The 24,376-nt window shown below is 52.9% G+C and overlaps 1 protein-coding gene across 1 annotated transcript in view; it reads left to right on the top strand.

Moving 5' to 3' along the window:
* FBN3 (fibrillin 3) overlaps positions 1 to 23,771 on the top strand; it is a 69,830-nt gene extending 46,059 nt beyond the window's left edge. Inside the window, exons 42-64 of the mRNA XM_061422362.1 lie at positions 1,003 to 1,128; positions 1,403 to 1,528; positions 1,967 to 2,092; positions 2,434 to 2,550; positions 4,003 to 4,131; positions 4,784 to 4,903; positions 6,028 to 6,153; positions 6,844 to 6,996; positions 7,160 to 7,225; positions 7,449 to 7,574; positions 8,242 to 8,361; positions 8,486 to 8,608; positions 9,399 to 9,533; positions 9,718 to 9,843; positions 10,936 to 11,142; positions 11,956 to 12,081; positions 12,610 to 12,732; positions 12,904 to 13,020; positions 17,249 to 17,377; positions 17,468 to 17,587; positions 19,502 to 19,736; positions 20,289 to 20,439; positions 22,748 to 23,771. Of these exons, the coding sequence (XP_061278346.1) occupies positions 1,003 to 1,128; positions 1,403 to 1,528; positions 1,967 to 2,092; positions 2,434 to 2,550; positions 4,003 to 4,131; positions 4,784 to 4,903; positions 6,028 to 6,153; positions 6,844 to 6,996; positions 7,160 to 7,225; positions 7,449 to 7,574; positions 8,242 to 8,361; positions 8,486 to 8,608; positions 9,399 to 9,533; positions 9,718 to 9,843; positions 10,936 to 11,142; positions 11,956 to 12,081; positions 12,610 to 12,732; positions 12,904 to 13,020; positions 17,249 to 17,377; positions 17,468 to 17,587; positions 19,502 to 19,736; positions 20,289 to 20,439; positions 22,748 to 23,080 (3,260 nt within the window). The 3' untranslated portion in view covers positions 23,081 to 23,771. The remainder of the gene's footprint in view (positions 1 to 1,002; positions 1,129 to 1,402; positions 1,529 to 1,966; positions 2,093 to 2,433; positions 2,551 to 4,002; positions 4,132 to 4,783; positions 4,904 to 6,027; positions 6,154 to 6,843; positions 6,997 to 7,159; positions 7,226 to 7,448; positions 7,575 to 8,241; positions 8,362 to 8,485; positions 8,609 to 9,398; positions 9,534 to 9,717; positions 9,844 to 10,935; positions 11,143 to 11,955; positions 12,082 to 12,609; positions 12,733 to 12,903; positions 13,021 to 17,248; positions 17,378 to 17,467; positions 17,588 to 19,501; positions 19,737 to 20,288; positions 20,440 to 22,747) is intronic.
* Positions 23,772 to 24,376: the final 605 nt, after the last annotated feature.

Raw genomic sequence — 24,376 nt, 5'->3', positions numbered from 1 at the left:
TAGTCTAGAAAGTTCCACATGCTATGAGGTGTGGTCAAAGGGAAAAAGAAAAAGTGCACAGTTCAGTGGGTTTTCGTATATTCTCAGAGTTGTGCTCCATCACTTCAATTCAAGTTTAGAGCGTTCCATTGCACACAAAAAGAAACTCCGTCCCTATAAACAATCATTCCTCATTCTCTCTTCCCCCAGGCCCCCAGCAACCACTAGTCTGCTTTCTGTCTCTTTGGATGTGTCTGTTCTGGACATTTCATATAAATGGTATCATACGGTGTTTGTTCTGTGGGGACTGGTTTCTCTCATTAAGCTTCATGTTTTCAAGGTTCAACCACATTGTAGTGAGTGTCAGTGCTTCACCCCTTTTTCAGGCTGAATCGTATTCTCTTGTATGAAAAGACCACATTTTTTATCCTTTTTTAAAAAATTAGAGGATAATTACTTTACAATATTGTGGTGGTAAAATAGCAACATTTTTTTTGACCATGTGGCATGCAGGCTCTTCCCTGACCAGGGATCGAACCTGTGGTCCCTGCAGTGGGAGCACAGAGTCTTAATGACTGGACCACCAGGGAGGTCTGGAGAGACCACATTTTGTCATCCATTCCTCCTTTGATGTTTCTGGTCTCTTGCTAAATGTCATCGCAGGTCCTCTCATGCAACCTCCTGCTGACACATGGGGCTGCTTCATTCCAGAGACCCCGGAATAGCAGTCTTGCACACACACGCACACACACACACACACACACACACACACACACAAATGTGCTGGGTCACAGCCAATGTGCACTTTTGTTGAGAAAGATGCCCTCTCCCCTTCTGCCTTCCCTCTTACGTTCTGATTTCTTTCTGCTGTCAGCAGTTCTAGGTTAGCCACGGCAGAATTTTTCAATTGAAGGCTCGCTGTGTGGACACACAGGTCCTCCCCAGTGGCACAATCTCTTAGGTCAGGGTCCCTAGACGACGCCAGGGGCTGGACTGCCCCTGATGGCTGGTGACCTCCCCCAGACATTGACGAGTGCGGGGAGATCCCCGCCATCTGTGCCAGCGGCGTCTGCATCAACCAGATCGGGAGCTTCCGCTGCGAGTGCCCTGCGGGCTTCAGCTACAACAGTCTGCTGCTGGTCTGCGAAGGTGCTGCCACCCCCCTACCCCCACCCCCAGGTGGGATCCTGGTCCTTCTCCCACCCTGTCCTCTCTGGGCAAGTCATTTAAATTCCATGAATCTCAGTTTCCCCCTCTGCCTATGGGGCTAACAGCTTTCCAAGGGGCTCCATCCCGTGTCACCCCCCTCCATGTGGTTCTAGCTGCTTGTGGAAAAACCAGGGAGAGGGGGCTGGATTTAGGGTTTGATTCTGCAGGAAAGATTTTCTTTCACTGCCCCCACCTGGCTGGCTGTACTCCCCAGACGTGGATGAGTGCACCAGCGGGGAGAACCCCTGCCAGCAGAACGCGGACTGCGTCAACATCGCTGGCAGCTACCGCTGCAAGTGCGCCCAAGGGTACAAGCTGTCGCCGGGCGGGGCTTGCGTGGGTAAGTGGGGACATAGTCGGGAGGTGAGGGAGTAGGACAAAGCCAGACTCTGTCTCCTGCTGGGACTTGGGTAGGGCATGGTCCTGTCCGGACTTTGCTCCTTGGCTGCAGGTTTTTTTTTTTTTTGGCCATGTCACTTTACAAGAGGGACCGTAGTTCTCGGACCAGCGATCAAACCCGTGCCCCCTGCAGTGGAAGCGCACAGTCCTAATCGCTGGAGTTGCCACCTTGGCTGTACTTTGGGGTGGGGGTGCCGAGGGCATCTGTTAATGGGGGAGTCGTGAGGATGAAATGGGAGGTGAAGTGTCTCCCCTGGGGCAACAGCTCACATGGGGAGCTTCCCCGCAGGGTCGGGCTCCCCCAACTGCAGCATGTGACGGCTCAGGACATGCTGTGGGTGGGAGCCCTGGGGACACTGTGCTGCCTGCCCTCCCTCAGGACGGAACGAGTGTCGAGAGATCCCGAATGCCTGTAGCCATGGCGACTGCATGGACACAGTGGACAGCTACATGTGTCTGTGTCACCGTGGCTTCCGGGCCTCAGCAGACCAGACCCTGTGCATGGGTGAGAGCGCCCACCTGCTCCCGCCTCAATGGCCATGAGGAGGCCATGGGTCTATACCTCCCCTGGGGTGGGGCTGGTGCTTCCGCCCATCCTGGTTCATTGACTCACAAGTTTGAGTCCTGGCCCCTGACACCTGGGGTGAATAACTTACTCACCTCCCTGCACCTCAGTTTTCTCATCTGTAAAATGGGGGTAGTAAATAGTACCAAGGATATATTTCCCATCCATGTGGGCAGGGCTGGGTACTGGAGAAGGGGGCTGGGTCCAGTCAGGCCCTCAGTCCCCAAGCTGCCTGTTGCCCTGGGTGAGCTGGCCAGGGGTCGGGGCCTTTGCTCTGGCAGATGTCGACGAGTGTGACCGGCAGCCGTGTGGAAATGGGACCTGCAAGAACATTGTTGGCTCCTACAACTGCCTCTGCTTCCCCGGCTTTGTGGCAACACACAACGGAGATTGTGTGGGTGAGCTGCCCAGCCTCAGTGCACCCCCACTGAAAAGCTGATCCTTGGCTTGAGAGGCACCACCTCTCTGAAATGAAGGATCTCGACCTGGGGACACCTTCAGTAAAACAACCTCAGGAGATTAAAAACTAGTTAACCACAAAGTTCTCCAAACCCCTACAGTTGTTAGGTGCCAGGGGTCCCTTCCTAGAGCTTACACTCAGGTTGATAAGGAGATGGCCGATACAGAGAGGAAGGTGAACAGTGAAAGCAAGACGCTGGTAATTTAGTACGGTGGTTCAAAGTGTAGATTACAAGTTCAAGTGGTATGAGTTCAAATCCCAGCTTTGCCATCTGCCAGCTATGTGACCCTAGGCAAGTCACTTAACCTGTCTGTGCTTTACTTTCCTCCTCTGTGAAAAGGAGATTTATAGAATAGTAGTACCTACCTATCTTAATATCAGATCAAATTGACTTCTGGACAAAGAATATTTGGAGAAGGCAATGGCAACCCACTCCAGTATTCTTGCCTGGAGGATCCCAGGGACGGGCGAGCCTGGTGGGCTGCCGTCTATGGGGTTGCACAGAATCGGACATGACTGAAGCGACTTAGCAGCAGCAGCAGTACCTACCTATCTTAATATCAGATCAGATTGACTTCTGGACAAAGAATATTACCAGAAATAGAGTCAGTGTATGTATTATAAGGAGTCAGTTCTCTTAGAAGACATAACAATCATAAATGCTTATGCAGCTAATAATGAGTTTCAAAAGGTAAGAAGTAAAAATTGACAGAACTAAAAATGAAATAGACAAACTCACAGTTATGGTTAGAGACCTCAACTCTCTCCTCCCTCAGTAATAGAGGGAAAAGTAGATCAGTAAGAAAGAATATAAAACACCTCAACAGTACTATGAACCACCTAGACCCAAATGATATTTATGGAGCATTCCAGAATATACACTATTCTTAGGTGTACATGAACATTCACCAGGAAAGATCATATTCTGGGCCATAAAACAGTTTTTTTTTTTAATTGAGGTTACACAAGGTAGGGTCTCAGATGTAATGGAATTAAACTATTGTAGTAGTCAGTCACAAAAAGATCTCCAGAAAATCCCTAAATATTTGGAAATTAAGCAATGTACTCCTAAAGAACCCACAGATAAAAGAAGAAATCATAAGGAAAATTAGAAAACATTTTGAATTAAATGAAAATAAAATACAACATAAAATTTGTGGGATGCAGCTAAGGTAGGACCTATAGGCAAATTCATAGCATTACAGTGCTCATATTAGAAAATACTGGTGTCTGCTTCATAGGATAGTTGGAGAGTTAATATACAACTGGCATCCAAGTGCTCAGTAAATTGAAGTCACAGCCGTGAAGTCAATTTTTGAATAGAAGTGGAAGGGAGGCTCAGAGCCTTAGGCTCTGTGGGTAACCCTGCTGGCCCATCTTCCCTCTGCAGACATGGATGAGTGCACCACCATGGTGGGGCAGGTGTGCCGATTTGGCCAGTGCCTCAACACGGCTGGCTCCTTCCACTGCCTCTGCAAGGATGGCTTTGAGCTCACAAGTGATGGGAAGAACTGCATAGGTGAGTCTCACTATGGTGTGTGTGTGTGTTAGCCACTCAGTCATGTCTGACTCTTTGCGGCCCCATAGACAGTAGCCTGCTAGGCTCCTCTGTCCATGGAATTCTCCAGGCAAGAATACTGGAGTGGGTTGCCATTCCTTCACCATGGTGCTGAAGCCATCTCAGCCAGCCCCTGCTCCAAGCTGACCTGCAGTTGGTACTTTTGAGACTGCATGACTCCATTTCATAACCATACATTTATTTTAAGGTATAAAAAGAGACAGAACCAGCACACCACACCCATATTTTCACCAGGTTTGTGGTTTAGAGAATGACTGTCTTAAAAATCCAAGTTTTATGATGCATGAAATAATAGAGGAGCTGCGTGGATGACAAGGAAAGCATGAAAGGGGTCTGCAAGTGGCTTGAGATTAGGAACTTCACTCCCCCTTTCCCTGGAAAACACCTGGCTCCATTTATAACCCCCACCAGGACCCAGAATATTCTTCTCCAGATGTCTTTGTTTTCCCAAGGCTCAGCCCTTCCTCTGGATCCAGGAAGGCTTGTCTGGGGGCCCTCAGCCATTATGCTGTGACCATAGCTGCTGGTCTCAGCCCCAGGCGAGTCCCTGCCCCCCAGCTAGTGCTGGGACCCCTCCTCCTCCTCTCCACAGACACCAACGAGTGTCTCAGCCTTCCGGGAACCTGCCTGCCAGGCACTTGCCAGAACCTCGAGGGCTCCTTCCGCTGCATTTGTCCCCCAGGCTTCCAGGTGCAGAGCGACCATTGTGTCGGTGAGTACCTGGCCTCACCTCCCAGCTCTGGGGCCGGGAGGGGAGGGCACCCCTGGGCCTCTGTTCCTCCATGTGTAAAATGGGAATGCCAGCTGGACTGGTGGTGAGTGAAAAGATGCACTTAGGGGACTACCTTAAAGAGTCAGACACAACTGAGTGACTGAACTGAACTGAACTGAACTGAGCTTGGTAGTTCAGTGGCATAGAGTCCTCGCTTCCAACTCAGGGGACGTGGGTTCAAACCCTGGTCAGGGAGCTAGGATCCCACATGCCTGTGATGCAGCCAAAAATTAAAAAATAAAACCGAATCACATACACACACAAGATGCTCTTAGCACAGTGCTCAATGCAGCTCCATACACTTTTACTGTTATTAAGATGCTCTCTCAGCTCAGGTCTCTCTGGGGCCCTCAGGCTTCCTCATGAATCCCATGAAATGGGCATGGGTGTGGGTCTCACTGGCCCAAACGTGGAATTCATCACTCGATGAGTGATGGTCGAGGACTGGTCTGACCTGAGCTCCGGCATTATTCCACACCTGGGTGACTTGTATATTCCATGCTAATCTGGAGCAGTCTGGCCTGACCACCATTCATTCACTTGGATTAGGCTTGTGCAACCTGGGATAACCTGGGCCAGTCTGGCCTTAGCAGATGGACTAGTCTAGTATAATGTGAGCTAACTCCATCCACCGTAGGCTAATGTTACCCAGTCTTGGTTGGTGGTGGTTTAGTCACTCAGGCATGTCTGACTCTTTTCGAACCCATGAACTACAGTTATTCCCCTGTCCATGGGATTTCCTAGGCAAGAATACTGCAGTAGGTTACCATTCCCTTCTTCAGGGGACCAGTCTTGGTTAGCTCTGTACAAATTTAGTCTCTAATGATGAACTTTTCCTGACCATGACCTCTACCTTGGAGACACCTTCTAGGAGAGAGACACACACACACACTGCCTACCTGGAGCTCTGGCTTATCCTGAGCCCTGGGGACCCCACCCCGCAACAGTCCCTGGATCCTCCCGGGATGGGCCCCCACTCCTTCTGCCCCTCCCAGCAGCTGACGCTGCCCCACCCATGGAAGGCCTGATGCATCCCCCCTCACTTCATGTCCCTGCCCCTCCAGACATCGACGAGTGCTCCGAAGAGCCCAACCTGTGCCTTTTTGGCACCTGTACCAACAGTGCCGGAAGCTTCGATTGCCTCTGCCCGCCTGACTTTGTCCTGTCTGACAACGGGCACCGTTGCTTTGGTGAGTCTGGAGCCAGGGAGCACTCAGGCTGAGGGAAGAGGTGGGAGGTGGGGTGGGGGAAAAGCTACATCACCCATAAAGGGGACTTGCAGTTTCTTGTGTGGGTCTCCAGGAGGCTTGTCCAATGTGGGCTAGCTTCACCTGGGTTGAGCTGGTCTCTTCTCTCCCAGGTTAGGGCAACTCGACCAGTATTTGTCATTCTGGGAACCAGTGGTGAGCCAAACTCCTCAGTCTGTAAAGCCGAATCACGTCAGTGAAGGCTCAGGCTAGGGAATGGGCGTCAGTAATGAGAATTTGGGGTCTGAAGTCTGGGGTCCTCTGGTTCTTTGGAATGAGTTGCTTTGCCTCTCCAAGAAGGGGATTCTGATCCAAGAATTACATGGCTAGGTTTGACCATTCTGCTAACTTGGGATGACTCCCACAGCTGTGAATGTGGGGTGTTACTGGAAAGGATTCTCAGATTCTGTGAATGTGCGGTGTTGCTGGAAAGGATTCTCAGATTCTCAGCAAAAGCCCCAGGACCGACCCTCATTGGCCCAGGGTGGGTCACATGTTCGTCCCTGAACCAATCACCACGGAGTAATCCTGAACTGTTCTGATTGGCTGCTGGTAGGGTCAGGACCACCCCATTCACAAGAACTGGGGGTGGCTGGCCCTTCTAGCAGTTTCACTGGGGAATCACCCCCACAGACACACGGCAGAGTTTCTGCTTTACCCATTTCGAGGCCGGAAAGTGCTCAGTACCCAAAGCTTTCAACACCACCAAGGCCCGGTGCTGTTGTAGCCAGAGGCCCGGCGAGGGCTGGAACGACCCCTGCGAGCTGTGTCCCCAGGAAGGCAGTGGTGAGGGCCCCCCTGCCCAGTCTCCCTGGTCCTTCCTGCCTGCCCCCTGCCCCTCCCCTGTCTGCTCTCCTTCAATTCTTCTCCAGCCTTCCCCACACACAGGGGATGCTGGGGACTGCACCTGGCCACAGACCCTCACCTCCCTTCCCCTCTTGGTGTCCAGTCGCCTTTCAGGAGCTGTGTCCCTTTGGCCACGGGGCAGTCCCAGGCCCAGATGACTCCAGGGAAGGTGAGCTTCTCACCCAAGTGCTGAGAGCCCCCGAGGCCACAGCAGCCTCCTGCATTCCTTCCCAGCCCTGTCTGAGCTCTGTCCTGATTCCCCAGTCTCAGGTTCCCTCCTTGACCCATGGGTGGCCCTGGACACCGCCCCCCGCCCACCTCCTTGAAGGGAAGGAAGAGACCCTGATTGTGGCCAGGGTGTGACAGAGGCCTGCAACCCCTGCTGCTTGCAGATGTAAACGAGTGTGCGGAGACCCCTGGCGTCTGCACTAATGGCCTTTGCGTCAACACCGATGGCTCATTCCGCTGCGAGTGTCCCTTTGGTTACAGCCTGGACTTCACGGGTGTCAGCTGCGTGGGTGAGGGACTAGCCCACCCCAGCTTGCTTCCCAGGAAAGGAAGGAGCTGGGGAGGGCACATGCCACCCAAGGGAGCATCCCGCCTCTCAGCTGCTATCACTCTGCACACCCACCTGTCCATCTCACCAATGTTTACTCGCTCATTCACTCATTCATTCATGCATTTGCAGAGTTATTCATTTATTTACTCTTTCACCTATTCACTTATTCACACATTCTCACACTTATTCATTGATTCATTTACATACTCTCTTGCTCATTCATTCACTAGCTTACATTCACCTATTTTTAAAGCTTTTACTATTTCTTTTTTAATATTTATTTAATTGGCTGCATCAGGTCTTAGTTGCGGCATGCAGGATCTTAGTTATGGTGTGTGAACTCTTTGTTGCATGTGAACTCAGTTGCGGCATGTGGGATCTAGTTCCCTGACCAGGCATGGAACCCGGGTGTCCTGCAGTGGGAGCGCAGAGTCTTAGCCACCGGGCCACCAGGAAGTCCCTCATTCACATATTCACTTACCGAATGCCTCTGCCCCAAGTCCAGCCCTGATGCGGCAAATCTAGCCCTGTCCAGTCTGTAGACACTCAGCAGGAGGCAGACAGGATCATGTCAAGGGTGGGGGCTCCCTGAAGGCCCTGACCACCCCCTTACCTCCTCACTGCAGACACAGATGAGTGCTCCATCGGGCACCCCTGTGGGGGAGGCACCTGCACCAATGTCATAGGAGGCTTCGAATGTGCCTGTGCAGATGGCTTTGAACCTGGTCCCATGATGACCTGCGAGGGTAAGGCTTGGCCTGCCCAGACCTGGGGCTGTGAAACGGAGGCTAATGGGGGCTCACCTGAGAAAGGGAGAGGAGGTCCTGCAGGCAGACCCCACCCACCCGGCACCTCCACTGGCCTTTCCAGACATTGATGAGTGCTCCCTGAACCCCCTGCTCTGTGCCTTCCGCTGCCACAACACCGAGGGCTCCTACGTGTGCACCTGTCCAGTCGGCTATGCGTTACGAGAGGATGGGGCCATGTGCCGAGGTAGGACCCGCACAGGCAGGTGGCGGATAGACAGGGCGCTGGGGCTCGCCATACCTCAGTCCCGAGAGAAAATGAAGAAATAAGAGCTGTGCCTCCAAGAGTGGGAATGAGTACTAAGTGATAAAGTGACGGGAGAGCTGAGACAAGTGAGGTGCAATGGGTGCTCTTTTGTGAGGGGTGGTTCTGTATTTTTATGAAAGGGGAGCATCTCCTCAGTCTAACAGAACAGGACTGTGGCTCCGGAGGCCTCTCTGGTGGTGACTGGACATGCCCTGAATGGGCTGGCACAGTGGGGACAGTGACTGTTCCCTTCCCCCCTGGGGACACGTGGAAATGTCTGGAGATACTTTTTATTGTCACAGTTGAATAGAGGTGGGGGTTGCTACAGGCATCGGGTGGCCAAGGTTGCTGTTCAGTATCCTACACTGGACAGAAGAGCCTCCCACCACAAAGAATTTTCGAGTCCCAAATGTCCATAGTGTAGAGGGTAGAAACCCTGGCCTGGGACTTGGTCCCTCAAGGGCTGTTTCAGGGTCAATGTTCCAGGGACCATGGTGAAGGTCATACAGATTCAGAGACCCTGATGTGGGCAGGGGATGCAGGTGTTTGGGGCAGTCCTGACCATCCCCTCCCACTTGACTTCCCAGGAAGTCTGGGATAGGTGGGGGAGGAATGGACAGTGGGCAGTGCTTCAGGTACCTCTCTGGGAGGCCATTGGAGGGTGGGAGAGTCCAGATTTTCACAGCCTGGAGCTGAGCCACGAGCACCATCGACCCATGGTCACCCACAGATGTGGACGAGTGTGCAGACGGTGAGCAAGACTGCCACGCCCGGGGAATGCTGTGCAAGAATCTCATTGGCACTTTCGCCTGCATCTGCCCCCCAGGCATGAGGCCCCAGCCAGGCTCCGGGGAGGGCTGCACAGGTACAGAGGGCTTCCCCACCCTATCCCACCACAGACAAGAGAGTTCAAAGCCAGAGGGCACGCGAGGAGGTAGACATGGATCCTGGAGGTGGAGGGCAGACATGGACCCTGGAGGTGGAGGCCAGCTCAGAGGACTCTGGCCTCCCTGCCTCCCTGCCGGCCTGCCTTATCCCTCCTGCCTCAGATGATGATGAATGCCGTGCCCAGCCCAGCCCCTGTGCCAATGGCCACTGCATCAACACCGTGGGCAGCTTCCACTGTGACTGTGATGAGGGCTACCAGCCCAGCCCCAGCCTCACCAAGTGCCAGGGTGAGTGTGACAAAGTCCCAGTGTGGCACCACCACCCGGGAGTTCCCTGAGGCGGGGACAGGGTCGGGGGCACCGAGGGGGTTACCCAGCCAATCCAGACACATGTGTTCATCGCACGCCCCCAGCTTCCCTTCGTCCCTTTGGTCACCCCCCCGAAAGATGAGGGCATGTCCCCACTACCCTATCATTACACCCAGGAAGAGGCCCTCCCCAAGTTCACCACTTCGTGGGGCTAAACCTAGACCGCGACCCAGTAGTACCAGGTGTCCGGGCGACTTATCTGTCCTGGTCCCCAGTGTCCTTGTCGCCTTCTCTCTACACACTCTGCTCCTGGAGCACAGTCTCCACCCCTCAGCTTCAGGCCAAGGGGGTGTATCCAGCTGCCTCCCGTACCACCCCAGCCTCCATGACCCCCAGATGCAGCTCACCCCAGAACAAGTTCAGTACCTGCTCCCTGAACCCCATCTCAGTGATGCCCTGCTTCCCACCCGGACCCCCAAGCCAGCCTCCCCAAGTAATATGATGACCTTCTCCCCACCCCCGTGGACATCACCTCTCTGCTCTGGCCCCACTGTCTGTCCTGGAGGCCACAACCTTTTGCCTCCACGCTACCCCTTGACCATCCGTTCTCCCTGCGGCCAGAGGGATGCTGCCGTTTGACCTCAGAAAGCCGCCCACATCTGCAGCCCAGGGGCTACGCCTCGGATTTGGGGTCTCTAGGTTCTGCCACAGTCCAGCCCCAGCCGCCAGAGGGCGTTTCACAGAGCTAGGCCAGGGCGAGAAGGGGGCGGGCAGACTCCCCTGGTGGTCCCCTGGTTAAGACTCCACGCTTCCACTGCAAGGACCTAGGGTTTGATCCCTGGTTGGGGAACTAAGATCTTCCATGCTGCGTAATGCACCCAAAGCAGGGGAAAAAAACCACAGTGCTGGGCGACCACAGTTTAGAAGCCGCCACGCAGTGGACATGCGCAGTCGTGTTGGAGATGCTGGAACCTATATGTAGATTCTCAGCACCGCCGATGCCCTTGGGGAAGGGGAGCCTGGATGGAAGGCTTGTTCCTCCCGCCCGTCATCTCCACCTGTTCTCCCCAGACATCCGGCAGGGGCCCTGCTTCTCTGAGGTGCTGCAGGCCACGTGCCAGGCTCAGTCCAGCAGGGGCGAGGCGGTCACCAGGGCCGAGTGCTGCTGCGGGGGCGGCCGCGGCTGGGGCCCCAGCTGCGAGCTCTGTCCGCTACCTGGCACGTCTGCCCACCGGAAGTTGTGCCCCCACGGCTCGGGCTACACTGCCGACGGCCGAGGTGGGTACTGTTCTCTGTCGTGTGCCTGTGCCGCGGCCAGTGTTCGTGTGTGTGAACCAGTGTGTATGCATCTCTGTGCTGGCGGGTGGGTGGACCAGTGTGAACCACAGCCCCTTCGTCGCTCTGTGAGTGTGTGTGCATGAACTTGGGTGGATGGGTGAGCAGGTGTGTGAACCAAAGTGTGTGTGTATGTGTGTGTGTGTCCTTTGTTCTGGGTGTGTGGGGGCTCCTTAGTGTGTGAGAGTGTGTGAGCTGGTGTGCCTCTCCTATGAGTGCAAGCTAGTTGAGCATGTGAGCTGGTGTGTGTTATGTGTGCAAGCTTGTTAGCATGTGTGTGTGTGTATGCTGTTGAGGGTGAGGCTGGGTGGGGAGTTCACACCAGAAAGTGGATGAGAAGGAGTGAGCTGGTTCAGGATTCTGATAAGCATCTATGAGGATGGGCACATGTGTGAGCGAGTGTGCGTGTCTGACCCAGAGAAACCCATGAGTGTGTGCCCTTGTGATTCTGTAGAAGCATCTAAGCAGGTGACTGGCATGTCCATCTTTGCTTCCATGTATGTGTCTGGGGTGTCCTGATGAGGTGTTGCTGGTGAGGCTATGTGTCCTCCACCCGGAGGGCTCTCAGCGTCCAGTAGGAGGAGCTTCATAAGCCTGAGTGTGGGGATCACAGGGGCTAGGTCTCCAGCTCTGGGGTGCAGAACGGGGAAGCAAGGGCTGGCCTTACCTCCCAGGGGAGTGCTGGTGGACCCGAGGGAGGTGGCGTGTCCCAGTGACCAAGGTGGGTAGCCCCAGCCAAGCCCTGCTTGTCCTCAGATGTGGATGAGTGCCGTGTGCTCCCTCACCTGTGCCCTCATGGTGAATGCATCAATAGCCTTGGCTCCTTCCGTTGCCACTGCCAGGCTGGGTACGCGCCTGACACGACTGCCACAGCCTGCCTAGGTGAGCCCCCCGCCCCTTTCTCTGAGCCTCTCCTTACAGCACCTGGCACACACTTCCATGAGAAAACCAAGTCCAGAAAGCAAAGCAGCTTTGTTTCTTTCCTCCACCGACTCTATTTGGGCCGCTTTTCTCCTGTTATTTGGTGCATCCTAAGATTTTCAATTACATTGTGTAGCAGGGGTTCATCTAAATCAGGGTCAGCAAACTCCTGCCCAAAGGCTGAATCCGGCCCTCTGCTTGTTTTGTTAATAAAGTTTTATTGTCACACGGCCATGCCTGTTTGTCTTCTCATACAGTGGCTGTTTTTCCTGCTACAAAGAGTTGAGTAGTTGGAATTAAGACCACAAAGCCAAATATATTTACTCTCTCGCTTTTTGCAGAAAAAAATGCTGGTTCCTTGGTTAAGCCCACAGATTCTGGTTGTCTAGGGTCTGGGAAAGAGGCCTCAACTGGGCCTGGGTGGAGAACCCCACCCCTGAGCCCCCAGGAATGTCTGTCTGACCCTCCTGAGTGCTGTGTCCCGTCTAGATGTGGATGAGTGCAGCCAGGCCCCCACGCCATGTCCCTTCCTCTGCAAAAACACTGAGGGCAGCTTCCTGTGTGCCTGCCCCCGTGGCTACCTGCTGGAGGAGAATGGCAGGATCTGCCGAGGTGACATCCCTCTTCCCACACCCACGGCCCATGGGGCTCTGTCCCTGTCCTCCTCAGGGGCTCCCCCTCCCGTTGCATGGGGTGAGCTTCTGTCTCCAGGGCATCTCCCCTGGGAAGCCCCCAGCCCCGGCAGGCCCTACCCTGAGCCCTCCGGGACCTTCTGTGTCACAGACCTGGATGAGTGCTCCTCCAGGCAGCACAACTGCCAGTTCTTCTGCGTCAACACCATCGGTGCCTTCACCTGCCGCTGTCCCCCTGGCTTCACCCAGCGCCACCAGGCCTGCTTTGGTGAGTCCCCTCAGCCCTCCCTGGCAGCGTGACCCCAGCTTTCACCAGATAAGAAGCAAAGGCACAGTGTGGGCCAGATGTCAGGGACACAGGGGTGATCAAAGTGCTTGTTCTGTCGCTGTTTACATCCTAGTGGTGTCTTGGACCTCAGTCTTCTTCCTTGCCCTAGGAACCTAGGAGGCCACCCTCAGGAGTCTCTCTGACCTTGGCCCAGGACACCTACCCTCACCTCTGGTGTGCTGAGTCTGTCTTTTAGGGCTTCTCCAGGCTGCTCCTAAAAGCCAAGGGGCTTATACAGTCCACACCAATCACTTCTTAGTGTCTTGTGACCTGGGAGAACCAGATCTCCCCCAAGGGCTGAGCCCAGTCACAGGTGGCTTTGTTTGGGCTCCCATGAACTCAGCTAACAGATACTGAACACCTGTGTACTAGGCAGTGCTCTAGACCAGAAATCAGCAGACTCCAGCCCCCAGGTCAAGCCCAGCCCCCTGCTTGCTTTTGTCAATAACGTTTTATTGGCACACAGCCATGCCCATTCATTTACATGTCTGTGGCTGCTTTTGCTACAACAGCAGAACCTAGTAGTTGCAATAGGGTAAATGATATTTCCTACCTGGTCCTTTACAGAAGCAGTTTGCTTCATCCTGTTCTAGACCCCAAGGGTATAGGACATGATTCAGTTATACACAGGGTGATTAAGTCGCTAAGTTGTGCCCGACTCGTTTGTGACCCCATGGATTATAGCCCACCAAGCTCCTCTGTCCATGGAATTTCCCAGGCAAGAGTACTAGGGTAGGTTGCCATTTCCTTCTGCTGTTTCTGTCCCAACCCAGGGGTTGAACCTGCATCTCCTGCCTTGGCAGGTGGCTTCCTTACCACTGAGCCACCACATGTACACCACATGTGTACATATATACTTATCTATTCTTTTTCATATTCTTTTCCCATATAGGTTATTACAGAATATTTAGTAGAGTTCTTTGTGAATATTTAGTAGGTCCTTGTTGGTTATCTATTTTATATATAGTAGGGTGTGTATATTCGGAGAAGGCAATGGCACCCCACTCCAGTACTCTTGCCTGGAGAATTCCATGGACGGAGGAGCCTGGTGGGCTGCAGTCCATGGGGTCGCTAAGAGTCGGACACGACTGAGCAACTTCACTTTCACTTTTCACTTTCATGCATTGGAGGAGGAAATGGCAACCCACTCCAGTGTTCTTGCCTGGAGAACCCCAGGGACAGGGGAGCCTGGTGGGCTGCCGTCTTTGGGGTCGCACAAAGTCAGACACAACTGAAGCGACTTAGCAGCAGCAGCAGCAGGGTGTGTATATTAATCCCAAACTCCTACTAATTCATCCCTCCCCCTCTCCTTTTCCCCTTTGGCAACCATAAATTTTTTTACTGTGTCTGTGAGTCTGTTTCTGTTTTATAAATGAGTTCATTTACGTCATCTTTTTAGATTCCGTGTGTAAGTGATATCATATGATATTTGTGGTTCTCAGTCTGACTTACTTCACTTAGTACAACAATCTCTAGATCCATCCATGTTGCTGCAAACGGCACTATTTCATTCATTGTAGTGTTACTAACCACAGTCACCATGCTGTACATTACATCCCATGATTCATTTATTTTTAACTGGAGATTTGTACCTATGATCCCCTTAACGCCTTTCACTCACCCCCCCAAAACCCTTCTCTAACAACCATGAGTTTATTCTCTGTATCTGTGAGCTTGGCTTTCTTATTTTGTTTTTAGATTCCATATATAAGTGGGATCATATGGCATTTGTCTTTCTCTGTCCAACTGATTTCATCTTAGCAAAATACTCACAAGGTCCAACCAACCATGTTATCATGAACAGCAGGATCTCCTTTTTTATAGCTGACTAATAGTCCATTGTACACATGTAACACATTTTTCTTTTTTCATCTGTCTTTGGACACTTAGGTTGTTTCAGCTCTTGGCTATTCTGAATAATGCTGCAATGATCATGGGGCTGTGGATATCTTTTCGAATTAGTGTTTTCATTTTCTTTGGATAAATACACCCAGAAGAGGAATCACTAGGAGGCCTACAATTTTAAAACAGAATTAATGACAAGCCTCACTGAAAGAGGAAATTTGAGCAAAGGTTTGAAGGAGGTGAGCCATGTGCATATCTGGTAAAGGAGTGAGCATTTCCAGCCACGAAATGACAGGCATTCCCCTTTTTCTGTTGTTGTTGTTCAGTCACTTTCCCTCCTTCCTGAGGTGAGCACGCTTAACGTGGCAACTGTGTGTGTGCAGCTGTACACGTGTGCACACAAAGGCTTAGAATACCCAATTCCTCCTGTACCCAAGACAGCTTCTAGGTTCCCACAGGGATGTGCCTGGTGTCGAGAATCTTCATACTCAATGAAGAAGATGTGCTACGTGTGTGTGTATATATATGTATATGTATACGTAGTGGAATACTACACAGCCATGAAAAAGAGTGAAATAATGCCATTTGCAGCAACATAAATGGACCTAGAGACTGTCATGCTAAGTGAAGTCAGACAGAGAAAGGCATATACCATATCACATCACTTAACACGCAGAAACTAAGATAAGGCACAAGTGAACCTATCTACAACATAGAAACAGGCTCTCAAACATAGAGAACAGATCCGTGGTACCCAAGGAGGATGGGGTGGGGGAGAGATTGATGGGGAGTTTGGGATTAGCAAATGCAAATTTAGTACAGAGAATAGATAAACATCAAGGTCCTATTCTATAGCATAGGGTATCCTATAATAAGCCATAATGGAAAAGAATGTGAAAAAATATATATATATATATAACTGAGTCACTTTGCTATATACAAGAAGCTAACACAACATTGTAAATTAACTTCATTTGAATAAGGTAAATTTTAAAAAATTAAAAAGTAAGGACTTTCCTGGCAATCCAGTGCTTCAGACTCTGTGCTTCCACCACAGGAGGTGTGGGTTCAATCCCTGATTGAGGGATTTAAGATTCCGCATGCCACATGGTATGGCCAAAAAAATAATTTTTTTTAATTAAAAAAAAAAATTAAATGATAAAAGAATCGCCAAACTCAAGGAAGCTCAAATTAGGATTGCACTTCCCTGGTGGCTCAGACGGTAAAGCGTCTACGATGCGGGAGACCTGGGTTCGAGCCCTGGGTTGGGAAGATCCCCTGGAGAAGGAAATGGCAATCCACTCCAGTACTATTACCTGGAAAATCCCATGGACAGAGGACCCTGGTATGCTACAGTCTATAGGGTCGCAAAGAGTTGGACATGACTGAGCAACTTCACTTCACTTTTTTAAGAAATGTGTGGTTCATTCTGCATGATCCTAGTCCCAGTGCAATTTACCACTGTGGGTCATGACCACCATGCCAATGTTGCCTGGTAACTAGGTTGTCTTGGCTCAGGCTGCCATTAGAAAGTATCATAGACCGGGTGGCTTAAAAAACAGACATTTATTGCCGGCTCTGGAGGCTGGAAATCTGAGATTAAGATCCGCTTGTGGTGAGGCTCTTCCTGGCTTGCAGACAGCTGCCTTCCTCACATGGGGGAGGGAGAACAGGAGTAATCTCTCTGATGTCTCTTACAAGGGCACCAATCCCATCATGAGGGCCCCACCCTCATGACCTTATCTAACCCTAATCACCACCCAAATGTCTCGCCTTCTAATACCATCACTCTGGGGGTTAGGGTTTCAACATGGGGATTTGGTGGTGGTGGTGAGGTGGGTGGGGACCCACACACATTCAGTCCATGACTCTGGCTGATATGCCACAATTTTCAGCTTTCCACGAGGACAGGGTGCAGTGGTTACCCCAGGTCATTTTCCCAGAGAAGGAAAAGGGTCTTTGTTAATTTTATGTTGAGCACTGTCCCAGTGCTTAATGTGATTAGATTAATTTAATTCTTATAAACACAATGAGGTAGATATTATCATCTCTACACTACAGCTGGTAAAGCTGAGGCACGGAGAGGGTAAGTCAATTGCCCTGAGTCACACAGCGTTGAGGTGGTAGAGAGTCAAACGAAGTCCTATTTGTGTGTGATCTCAAATGTTAGTGACGTTTCTGTGAAGTGGGCACTGTTCTGGATCTCCTTTCACAGTGGGGGAAACTCAGGCCTCAGAGAGGTTAAGGTATGTCTGGAACAGTTGATCAGGTGGTAGGCCCGGCAGCATGGTGCCCTTACCACCCTCTTCTCTGTCCTCTGCAGACAATGACGAGTGCTTGGCCCAGCCTGGCCCATGTGGTACCCGTGGGCGCTGCCACAATGCCCCAGGCAGCTTCAGCTGTGAGTGCTATCAAGGCTTCACCCTGGACAGCTCCGGTCATGGCTGCAAAGGTAGAACTGGGCTTGGATGAGGTCTAGGCCCTCGGGGGTGCCCCTGGGGGCTGCCTGGCCAGCCTCTTGTCCTCTTTCTCAATCTCACAGACGTGGATGAATGCAATGGGCCTCATCGCTGCAAGCATGGCTGTCAGAACGAGCTGGGGGGCTATCGCTGCAGCTGCCCCCAGGGCTTCACCCCACATTCCCAGTGGAGCCAGTGTGTAGGTGAGTGGGGGGCCTGGGAGGAAGCTGACCCCCAACCAGAATCTGTCCAAACTTGGTGACTGGGAACCACTCCCAGGGCAGGATGCTGTGATAAGCAAGACTACCTAAAGGTCTGATGGGCTGGTTTAGAAGTTAGTTGAGTTCCCTGCTGCTGGAGAAGCTAGGGAGTCAGGGGTCTGCAGAGCCAGGGTGGCAGAGTGGTAGTCATTTCTCAGGGAGTGATAGTATGGAGAGCTCAGCGGAGAGTTTGAGGTGTGCCTATGATCACTGAGAAAGTGTGCTTGGATTGATTAGTAATGTCTGCCATGGATGTGGCAATGGAAATGGGTGTGTGTATGCTACATCTTTTGTCGTACCTGTTGCAAGATGCCCTGAGTTTGAGGGACTAGTCTTCTGCCTTCCCTCCAGCCTTCCTCACTGCACACTGTTCTTTGCTGCTCCCAATAACAGCGTCATCCTCAGCTCTCCTCTTCCTTCTCCCCTGCAGTCTAGCCTTTACATTCTACCCACGTGGGGACCACTCTCCTGCGACCTCTCCATCACCTTTCCTTGGCCTTTGCCTTCCACCTCCTCTGCTCTGGGTATCACTGTCTGCCCCTCCCAGACTCTCCACCCACTGTGACTCAGCTTTCTCTGTCCTGCCACTACCTCCAGCACTGCCTTCTCTCTGGCTCCTCCTCCTGCCCCTCCTGGTGGGTCCTAAGCTAAATTCTCCATCTTTTGCCCTGTCTCACGTGTTTGTTGTCCCCTGGGAGCCCACAGGTAATTGCCTCGTTGGCCAGTCCCCGTTTCTCAGCCTGTCTCCTGCTCTGCATACTTACTCATTCATTCCTTTGGCAATGGTATGCCCGGGACCTGCCTTATTCAGGCCCTATGGATGCAGAAGTGAGCTGAGATCAGACTCCATTGCTGCCCACTCATTGTCCAGTCTTGAGGGGGAGACAGGGATCAATTATGTCAGTGGTTCTCAACCAGGTGCCATTTCGAAGTGTCATGGAGATACTTTTGATGATCACAACTGGGTGCTGGGTGCTCCTGGCATTTAGTGGGTGGACAGCCACCCAACACAGAGAATGAAATGGCCTCAAACCACAGTAATGCCAAGGGGGAAAATCTTGTTCTAAGAACATCCCACCATTTAGGAATTCCTGGGAAGTTTTTTGGTTTTGGTTTTTTTTTTTTTTTTCTCTTTTTCTGGCCACACTGCCCAGCATTTGGGATCTTAGTTCCCCAACCAGAGATCAAACCCATGCCCCTGTAGTGGAAGCAAAGAGTCTTAGCCACCAGTCTACCAGGAAGTCCCTAGGATTCCTGGGAAGTTTTGAGAAATGCTTCAAAGGAGAATCACGGGATCCGGGGTGGGGAGGTGAAGTACAGGGGCCGATAGACCTAGTCCAAGGACTCACAGGAAGCTTGATGGAGGCTTTTTTTTTTTTTTTTAATAGCTTTATTTATTTATTTATTTATGGCTATGATGGGTCTTCATTGCTGTGCAGGCTTTTCTCTAGTTTCAGTGAGTGGGTTCTCATTGCAGTGGCTTCTCTTGCTGCAGAGGATGGGCTCTAAGGCCTGCAGGCTTCAGTAGTTGCAACACATGGGCTCAGTAGTTGCAGTTCTGGGGCTCTAGAGCACATAGGCTCAGTAGTTGTGGCACACGGGTTGAGTTGCTCAGCCATATATGGGATCTTCCTGGATCCGAGATCGAACCTGTATCCCCTACATTGGCAGGCAAATTCTTTATCACTGACCCACCAGGGAAGCCCCCTATGGAGGTTTCGACATTGGTCTTGGGCTTGAAGAAGGAGCTGGAGTTGCTTCATGGGGACGGGAGCAATGCAGGTGGAGGGCTCAGGAGATACGAAGGTGGCCCCCCGCCCCGCACCTCCCACCCTCTCTCCCCCTCCCCATCCACAGATGAGAACGAGTGTGTCCTGTCACCCTCGGCCTGTGGCAGTGCCTCCTGCCACAACACGCTGGGCGGCTTCCGCTGTGTCTGCCCCTCGGGCTTTGACTTTGACCAGGCCGTTAGGGGCTGCCAGGACGTGGATGAGTGTGCGGCTCGGAGCGGCCCCTGCAGCTACAGCTGTGCCAATACCCCCGGTGGCTTCCTGTGCGGCTGCCCTCGAGGCTACTTCCGGGCTGGGCAAGGGTGAGGGGCTTGAATGGAGTGAACCCAGAGCCCCCCATACCCCGGGAGTGCACACACACTCACGGGCCCACATGCAGGCATGTATATACATGTACGCTGAGAAATGGTGCAGAGGCCCAACAACACCTGTGGATGTGCATACACAAGCTCACACCCCACTGTAGTGTGTCATTGTCCTGTACACCTTCATGTGCTCAGTGCTAATATACTCGAGTGTGCACAGGGCTCACACCTATGCCAACATGCCTGGGTACCCTTGTGCATTCCTGTATCCCAGTGTGCACATGTGTGCAAGCCCATGTTGACAGGGTGCACGCAGGCTCACACACACACACACAGGTACACTCGGGTGTATATCCACACCTCTGCGTGCACGCAGGTTCACACCCACACCCACATAAGGGTGCACACACACATGTAGGTGCATGCAAAGACACACTGGCACACTCATCCTCGTCCCCATGGGCAGTGTGACTCCAAATGGAGTGTAGGGGGTTGGGTGGCTGGGGATGTCCCACCAGTCTGATTCACCTGCCCTCTGTCCTGGCCAAGGCACTGTGTCTCTGGCCTGGGCTTCAGCCCCGGATCCCAGGATGCCCCAGATGAGGGGGAGCCACTGTCACCTGAAGCCTGCTACGAATGCAAGATCAACGGCCAGCCTTCTCATGACCGGCCACGGCGCAGCGCTCGTAGGGACCACCAGGTGCCACGGGGGGTGCACTGGGCATGGGGAGCAGCCAGGGGATGGGCAGAGATGAGGAGCACAGACTCCAGGTCACAGCTGTCCCCTGTGTCATGGTGCCTGCCTGCATCTTACTGTACTTTCTCAGCCTGAGGATTCCCCTTGGGAGCTCTCTGGGGAACACAGGCCCCCCAAACACCCCAACTTGCTCCCACTGACAAGTCAGACCCCCACACACACAGACCCTGGGTGTGATGCCTCCCAGGGATCCTTTCCATGGTACTTGGATGCAGGAGAAATGTCTTGAGCCCCCAAACCTGCCTATGCCCTGGGACTTGTCACCTGTCACCTCCTGGCAGGGACAGCCCTCTCTCAGAGTCCCTCTGGGTTTAAGCACCAGTAACCCTCATAATAGCCAGCTTAACCCCTTCTTCCCTCCCCCTCGTTCAGACCCTCTGCCTCTGCACCTCTTTCCAGTACCCATGATGCTCCTGGAACTATGCCCAGGCCTCCTGAACCCTTCTTGTCTCTGGAAATTGCAAGGGTCTCTCCCCCCTCCCCACTACACTCTCAAGAACAGCAGAGCAGTTCTGCAGTTTAGCCCCTCTGTCCCCTGGGGCCACTCCAGCCATGGCCCTGACCCCACCAGGGCCTTTTGTAGGGAGGATGTTTTTGTCACAGATTCAGCTTTCTTGTCCTTCAGCTGAACAGTCTCTGAGGCCACTTCTGGCCAGTCTTGCCACCATCCCCTCTAAGGCATCTGAAAGCTAAGCATTTGCTGCTGGATACATGTGCTGCTCCAAGCACTTCCTTTGCTTTTCTTTCTAGTTGTTGTTTTCCCCTTTCTGGGAAAAACCATGTGGGTATATGCCCAGGAGGCCTGGGCATAGTTCCAGGAGCATCATGGGTACTGGAAAGAGGTGCAGAAGCAGAGGGTCTGAACGAGGCGGAGGGAAGAAGGGGTTAAGCTGGTTGTTTTGAGGGTTATTGGTGCTTAAACCCAGAGGGACTCTGAGAGAGGGCTGTCCCAGCCAGGAGGTGACAGGCAACAAAGGCATTTGTTGCCATTATTTTTGTAAGCTTCATAGGGATAAGGCCCAGTGTCTCAGGTTTGCTACTGTTTCACCAGCCTTTGGAACTAAGAGTGACTGGAGTGGTTGTCAGGGCTTCTAGCATGGACCCAAGCAGATCTAGGCAGAAGCAGGCTGGGTCTTGTGGTTTTGCCTGCAATACCCACGGACTGCCAGCAGGTGTCACTAAGAGTGCATGTCTAGCAGCACTCCTGTTGAAGGGCTAAATCTCTGGAATTGAAAGGCGCGGGGAGGGGGGCATGGACAGGAATAGCTTTCACTTTCAGGCAACAGCAAAATACCCCCATCAGCATGTAAATTAGGCAGAACAAACAGCTCTGCCCAGAGCAAAGGAGATGAAAACACAGATAACCTCCTGTGGGATTGGACACATTACCCATCCAGGGTCAGCCTGCCATTGAGGTTTGCTGGCTTATTCAGGGGTCCTGTCTGGCTGCCAGGGCCAGGAAGCATTCAGAGGAGCTTAGATAAAGAGGGTTTTGTCATCTGTACACAGCGGGGCTCTCAGAGAGCCCAGATGCAGGAAGTGCAGCGGGCCTCCGGAACTGGAGTGATGCTGGGCAGCGCCTCTGTCTGGCTCCTCTGTGTCTCTGTCACTGTGTGTCTGGGGCTGGCTCTTGCTGCAATGCCCATGGTCATAACTCTAGCCACCCCAGACAGAGTCTTTTCCAATGAGTTGGAAACATCAGATGTTCCAAAACATCAGTCTTTTCCAATGAGTTGGCTCTTCACATCAGGTGGCCAAAGTATTGGAGCTTCAGCTTCAGCATCAGTTCTTCCAATGAGTATTCATGGGTTGATTTCCCTTAGGATTGACTGGTTTGATCGCCTTGCAGTTCAAGGGACTCTCAAGAGTCTTTTCCAGCACCACAGTTGGAAAGCATCAATTCTTTGGTCTGGGTATCTGACGGGGAATCCTCTATTTCTTCTATCCAGACTGGCAGGGATCCAAGTAAGGTCCCTCGGTCGAAACAAGGGGTCTGAAGTCAGCCTGCCTCCCCCTCTTTGCTTTCCACCTGGGAACCAGCCTCCACCTTCACCCTCTGTCTACAGCCCAAGCTGACCATTGGCCTTGTGGGTGGAGGGCTAGACAGAAGTCAAGGGCATTGAGTGGTCCGTTTTTTACTCCACTTTAGAGATTGGCTGAAAATCTCCTCTTGGCCCCTTGCCTCCCCCCATACCCCTGCATTCTGATTTCTCCCAGCCCCTGCCGTTATCCACCTGGTCTTTCTCCCCAGGCGAGCCTGGCCAGCCTTGACACGGAGGCTCCGCTGACCTTGGGACTGAACCTCTCCTGTCTGGGCCAGGCCCAGCATATCTTAGAGCTGAGGCCAGCGCTGGAGAGCCTGGGGGGCCGCGTCCGCTACGTCATTGCCCGCGGCAACGAAAGAGGCTTCTTCCGCATGCATCACCTTCATGGTCTCAGCTCCCTGCAGCTGGGGCACCGGAAGCCAGGGCCTGGCACATACCAGCTGGAGGTTGTGAGTGTGGGCGAGCCCTGGGGCACCCAGCCAGAGGGGCGGCCGGGGGGCCAAGCCTTGCGGCTGAAGGTGCAGTTGCAGCTGCTATAATCCAGGGGTTCCCACACCTCCCACCTGGCCCCAGGCACCCCCTGCAGCCTGATTTTCAGACTCACCACCTGGGCACTGCCCCACCCCTGCCTCCTTCCACGGGGTTTTGGGGAAACTGATGTCACTCTGTTTGCTATGACCCACCCCCGCCCCGGGAGACCCTAGTGACAAGCCCTGGACTTGGTGGGCCCCAGGGTCCCCATGTGGTCCTCCGCTCCAGAGGTGGGAGATTTGGAAGGTGGGAGGGTTCAATCCCCTGCAGCAATGGCCGACCAGGTGGAACCCCAAAACTCAGGAAGAGTGAAGTGCTATCCTCTGACCTCAAGCGAGCCCAGCCTCTACCCGAGGGACCCCGACACTGTTTCCTGGAGACAGCTGGCAGCCGCAGCTGCGTGCCCCCTCCACTTCTACAGCCAGGGTCCAGGAGGGCCCTGGGTTTCACTGTATCTGGTCAATCTCAGGCTGAAACTTCTGCACTGCAGGGGGGGCTGGCCCCAGGGGGTCGGGAGGACATGGGAATGGGTGGTTGGGGTGGGCCTAGGGCTCGTTCCTTCCAGCAGAAGAGCCCGCGGGGCCCCAGCCCAGTCACTGATGTGCAGCCATGTTCATCATCCCCACGGGGACTGGGCTAAGGTTCTGAGGATACTTTCATATCAGAAGCAGAGACAACAATAAAGTTATTTTGGGTTAAGTACGTCCCTTGGCAAGTTCTGGCAGTAGAGGCTGTTTTTGGCAGGGCCAGGCGGGGCTTATGAGGAGGGGACCAGGACGGCAGCAGCTTTGGGAAGCACGAGCTTCTGCCCCGGGTTCCGAGGAGGAAGGGTGTAGGTGAGATGGGTGAAGACCAACGCTGCATCTTGGGGCATCATCCCAGGGTGCAGGTAGGTTCTGCCAACTTCAGACCCGGGAGTTTTGGCACAAAGTCAGGCTGCAGTGCTAACCACTGGTTCTCCTGTGGGTTTACCATCGCTGATAATAATGACTCATGAGCTCAGATGACATATTATACTAGGCACCATTCTAAGTATTTTACGATTACTGACCCATTCGGTCCTTCTTACTGAGTCCAAGCTCACGCACTGCTCGCTGCACAACAGGCCGATAAACCGGGAGATGAGTTGCTGGGGCAAAGAATAGCGATTTTATTCGGAGAGCCAGCAAACCGAGAAGATGGTGGACTTGTGCCCCAAAGGACTGTCTTGCCTGAGTTGAATCCAGGCTTCTTTTATACTAAAAGGGGGAGGGTGTGAAGTCAAACCAATTTCCTGGTTCCTGTCAGCCTCCAGAGGGGAGGAG

This window comes from Bos javanicus, chromosome 7, assembly GCF_032452875.1.
Source record: "Bos javanicus breed banteng chromosome 7, ARS-OSU_banteng_1.0, whole genome shotgun sequence".
Taxonomy (NCBI): domain Eukaryota; kingdom Metazoa; phylum Chordata; class Mammalia; order Artiodactyla; family Bovidae; genus Bos; species Bos javanicus.
The sequence above is the reverse complement of the archived record's forward strand: the minus strand, read 5'-3'. Positions and strand labels throughout refer to the sequence as shown.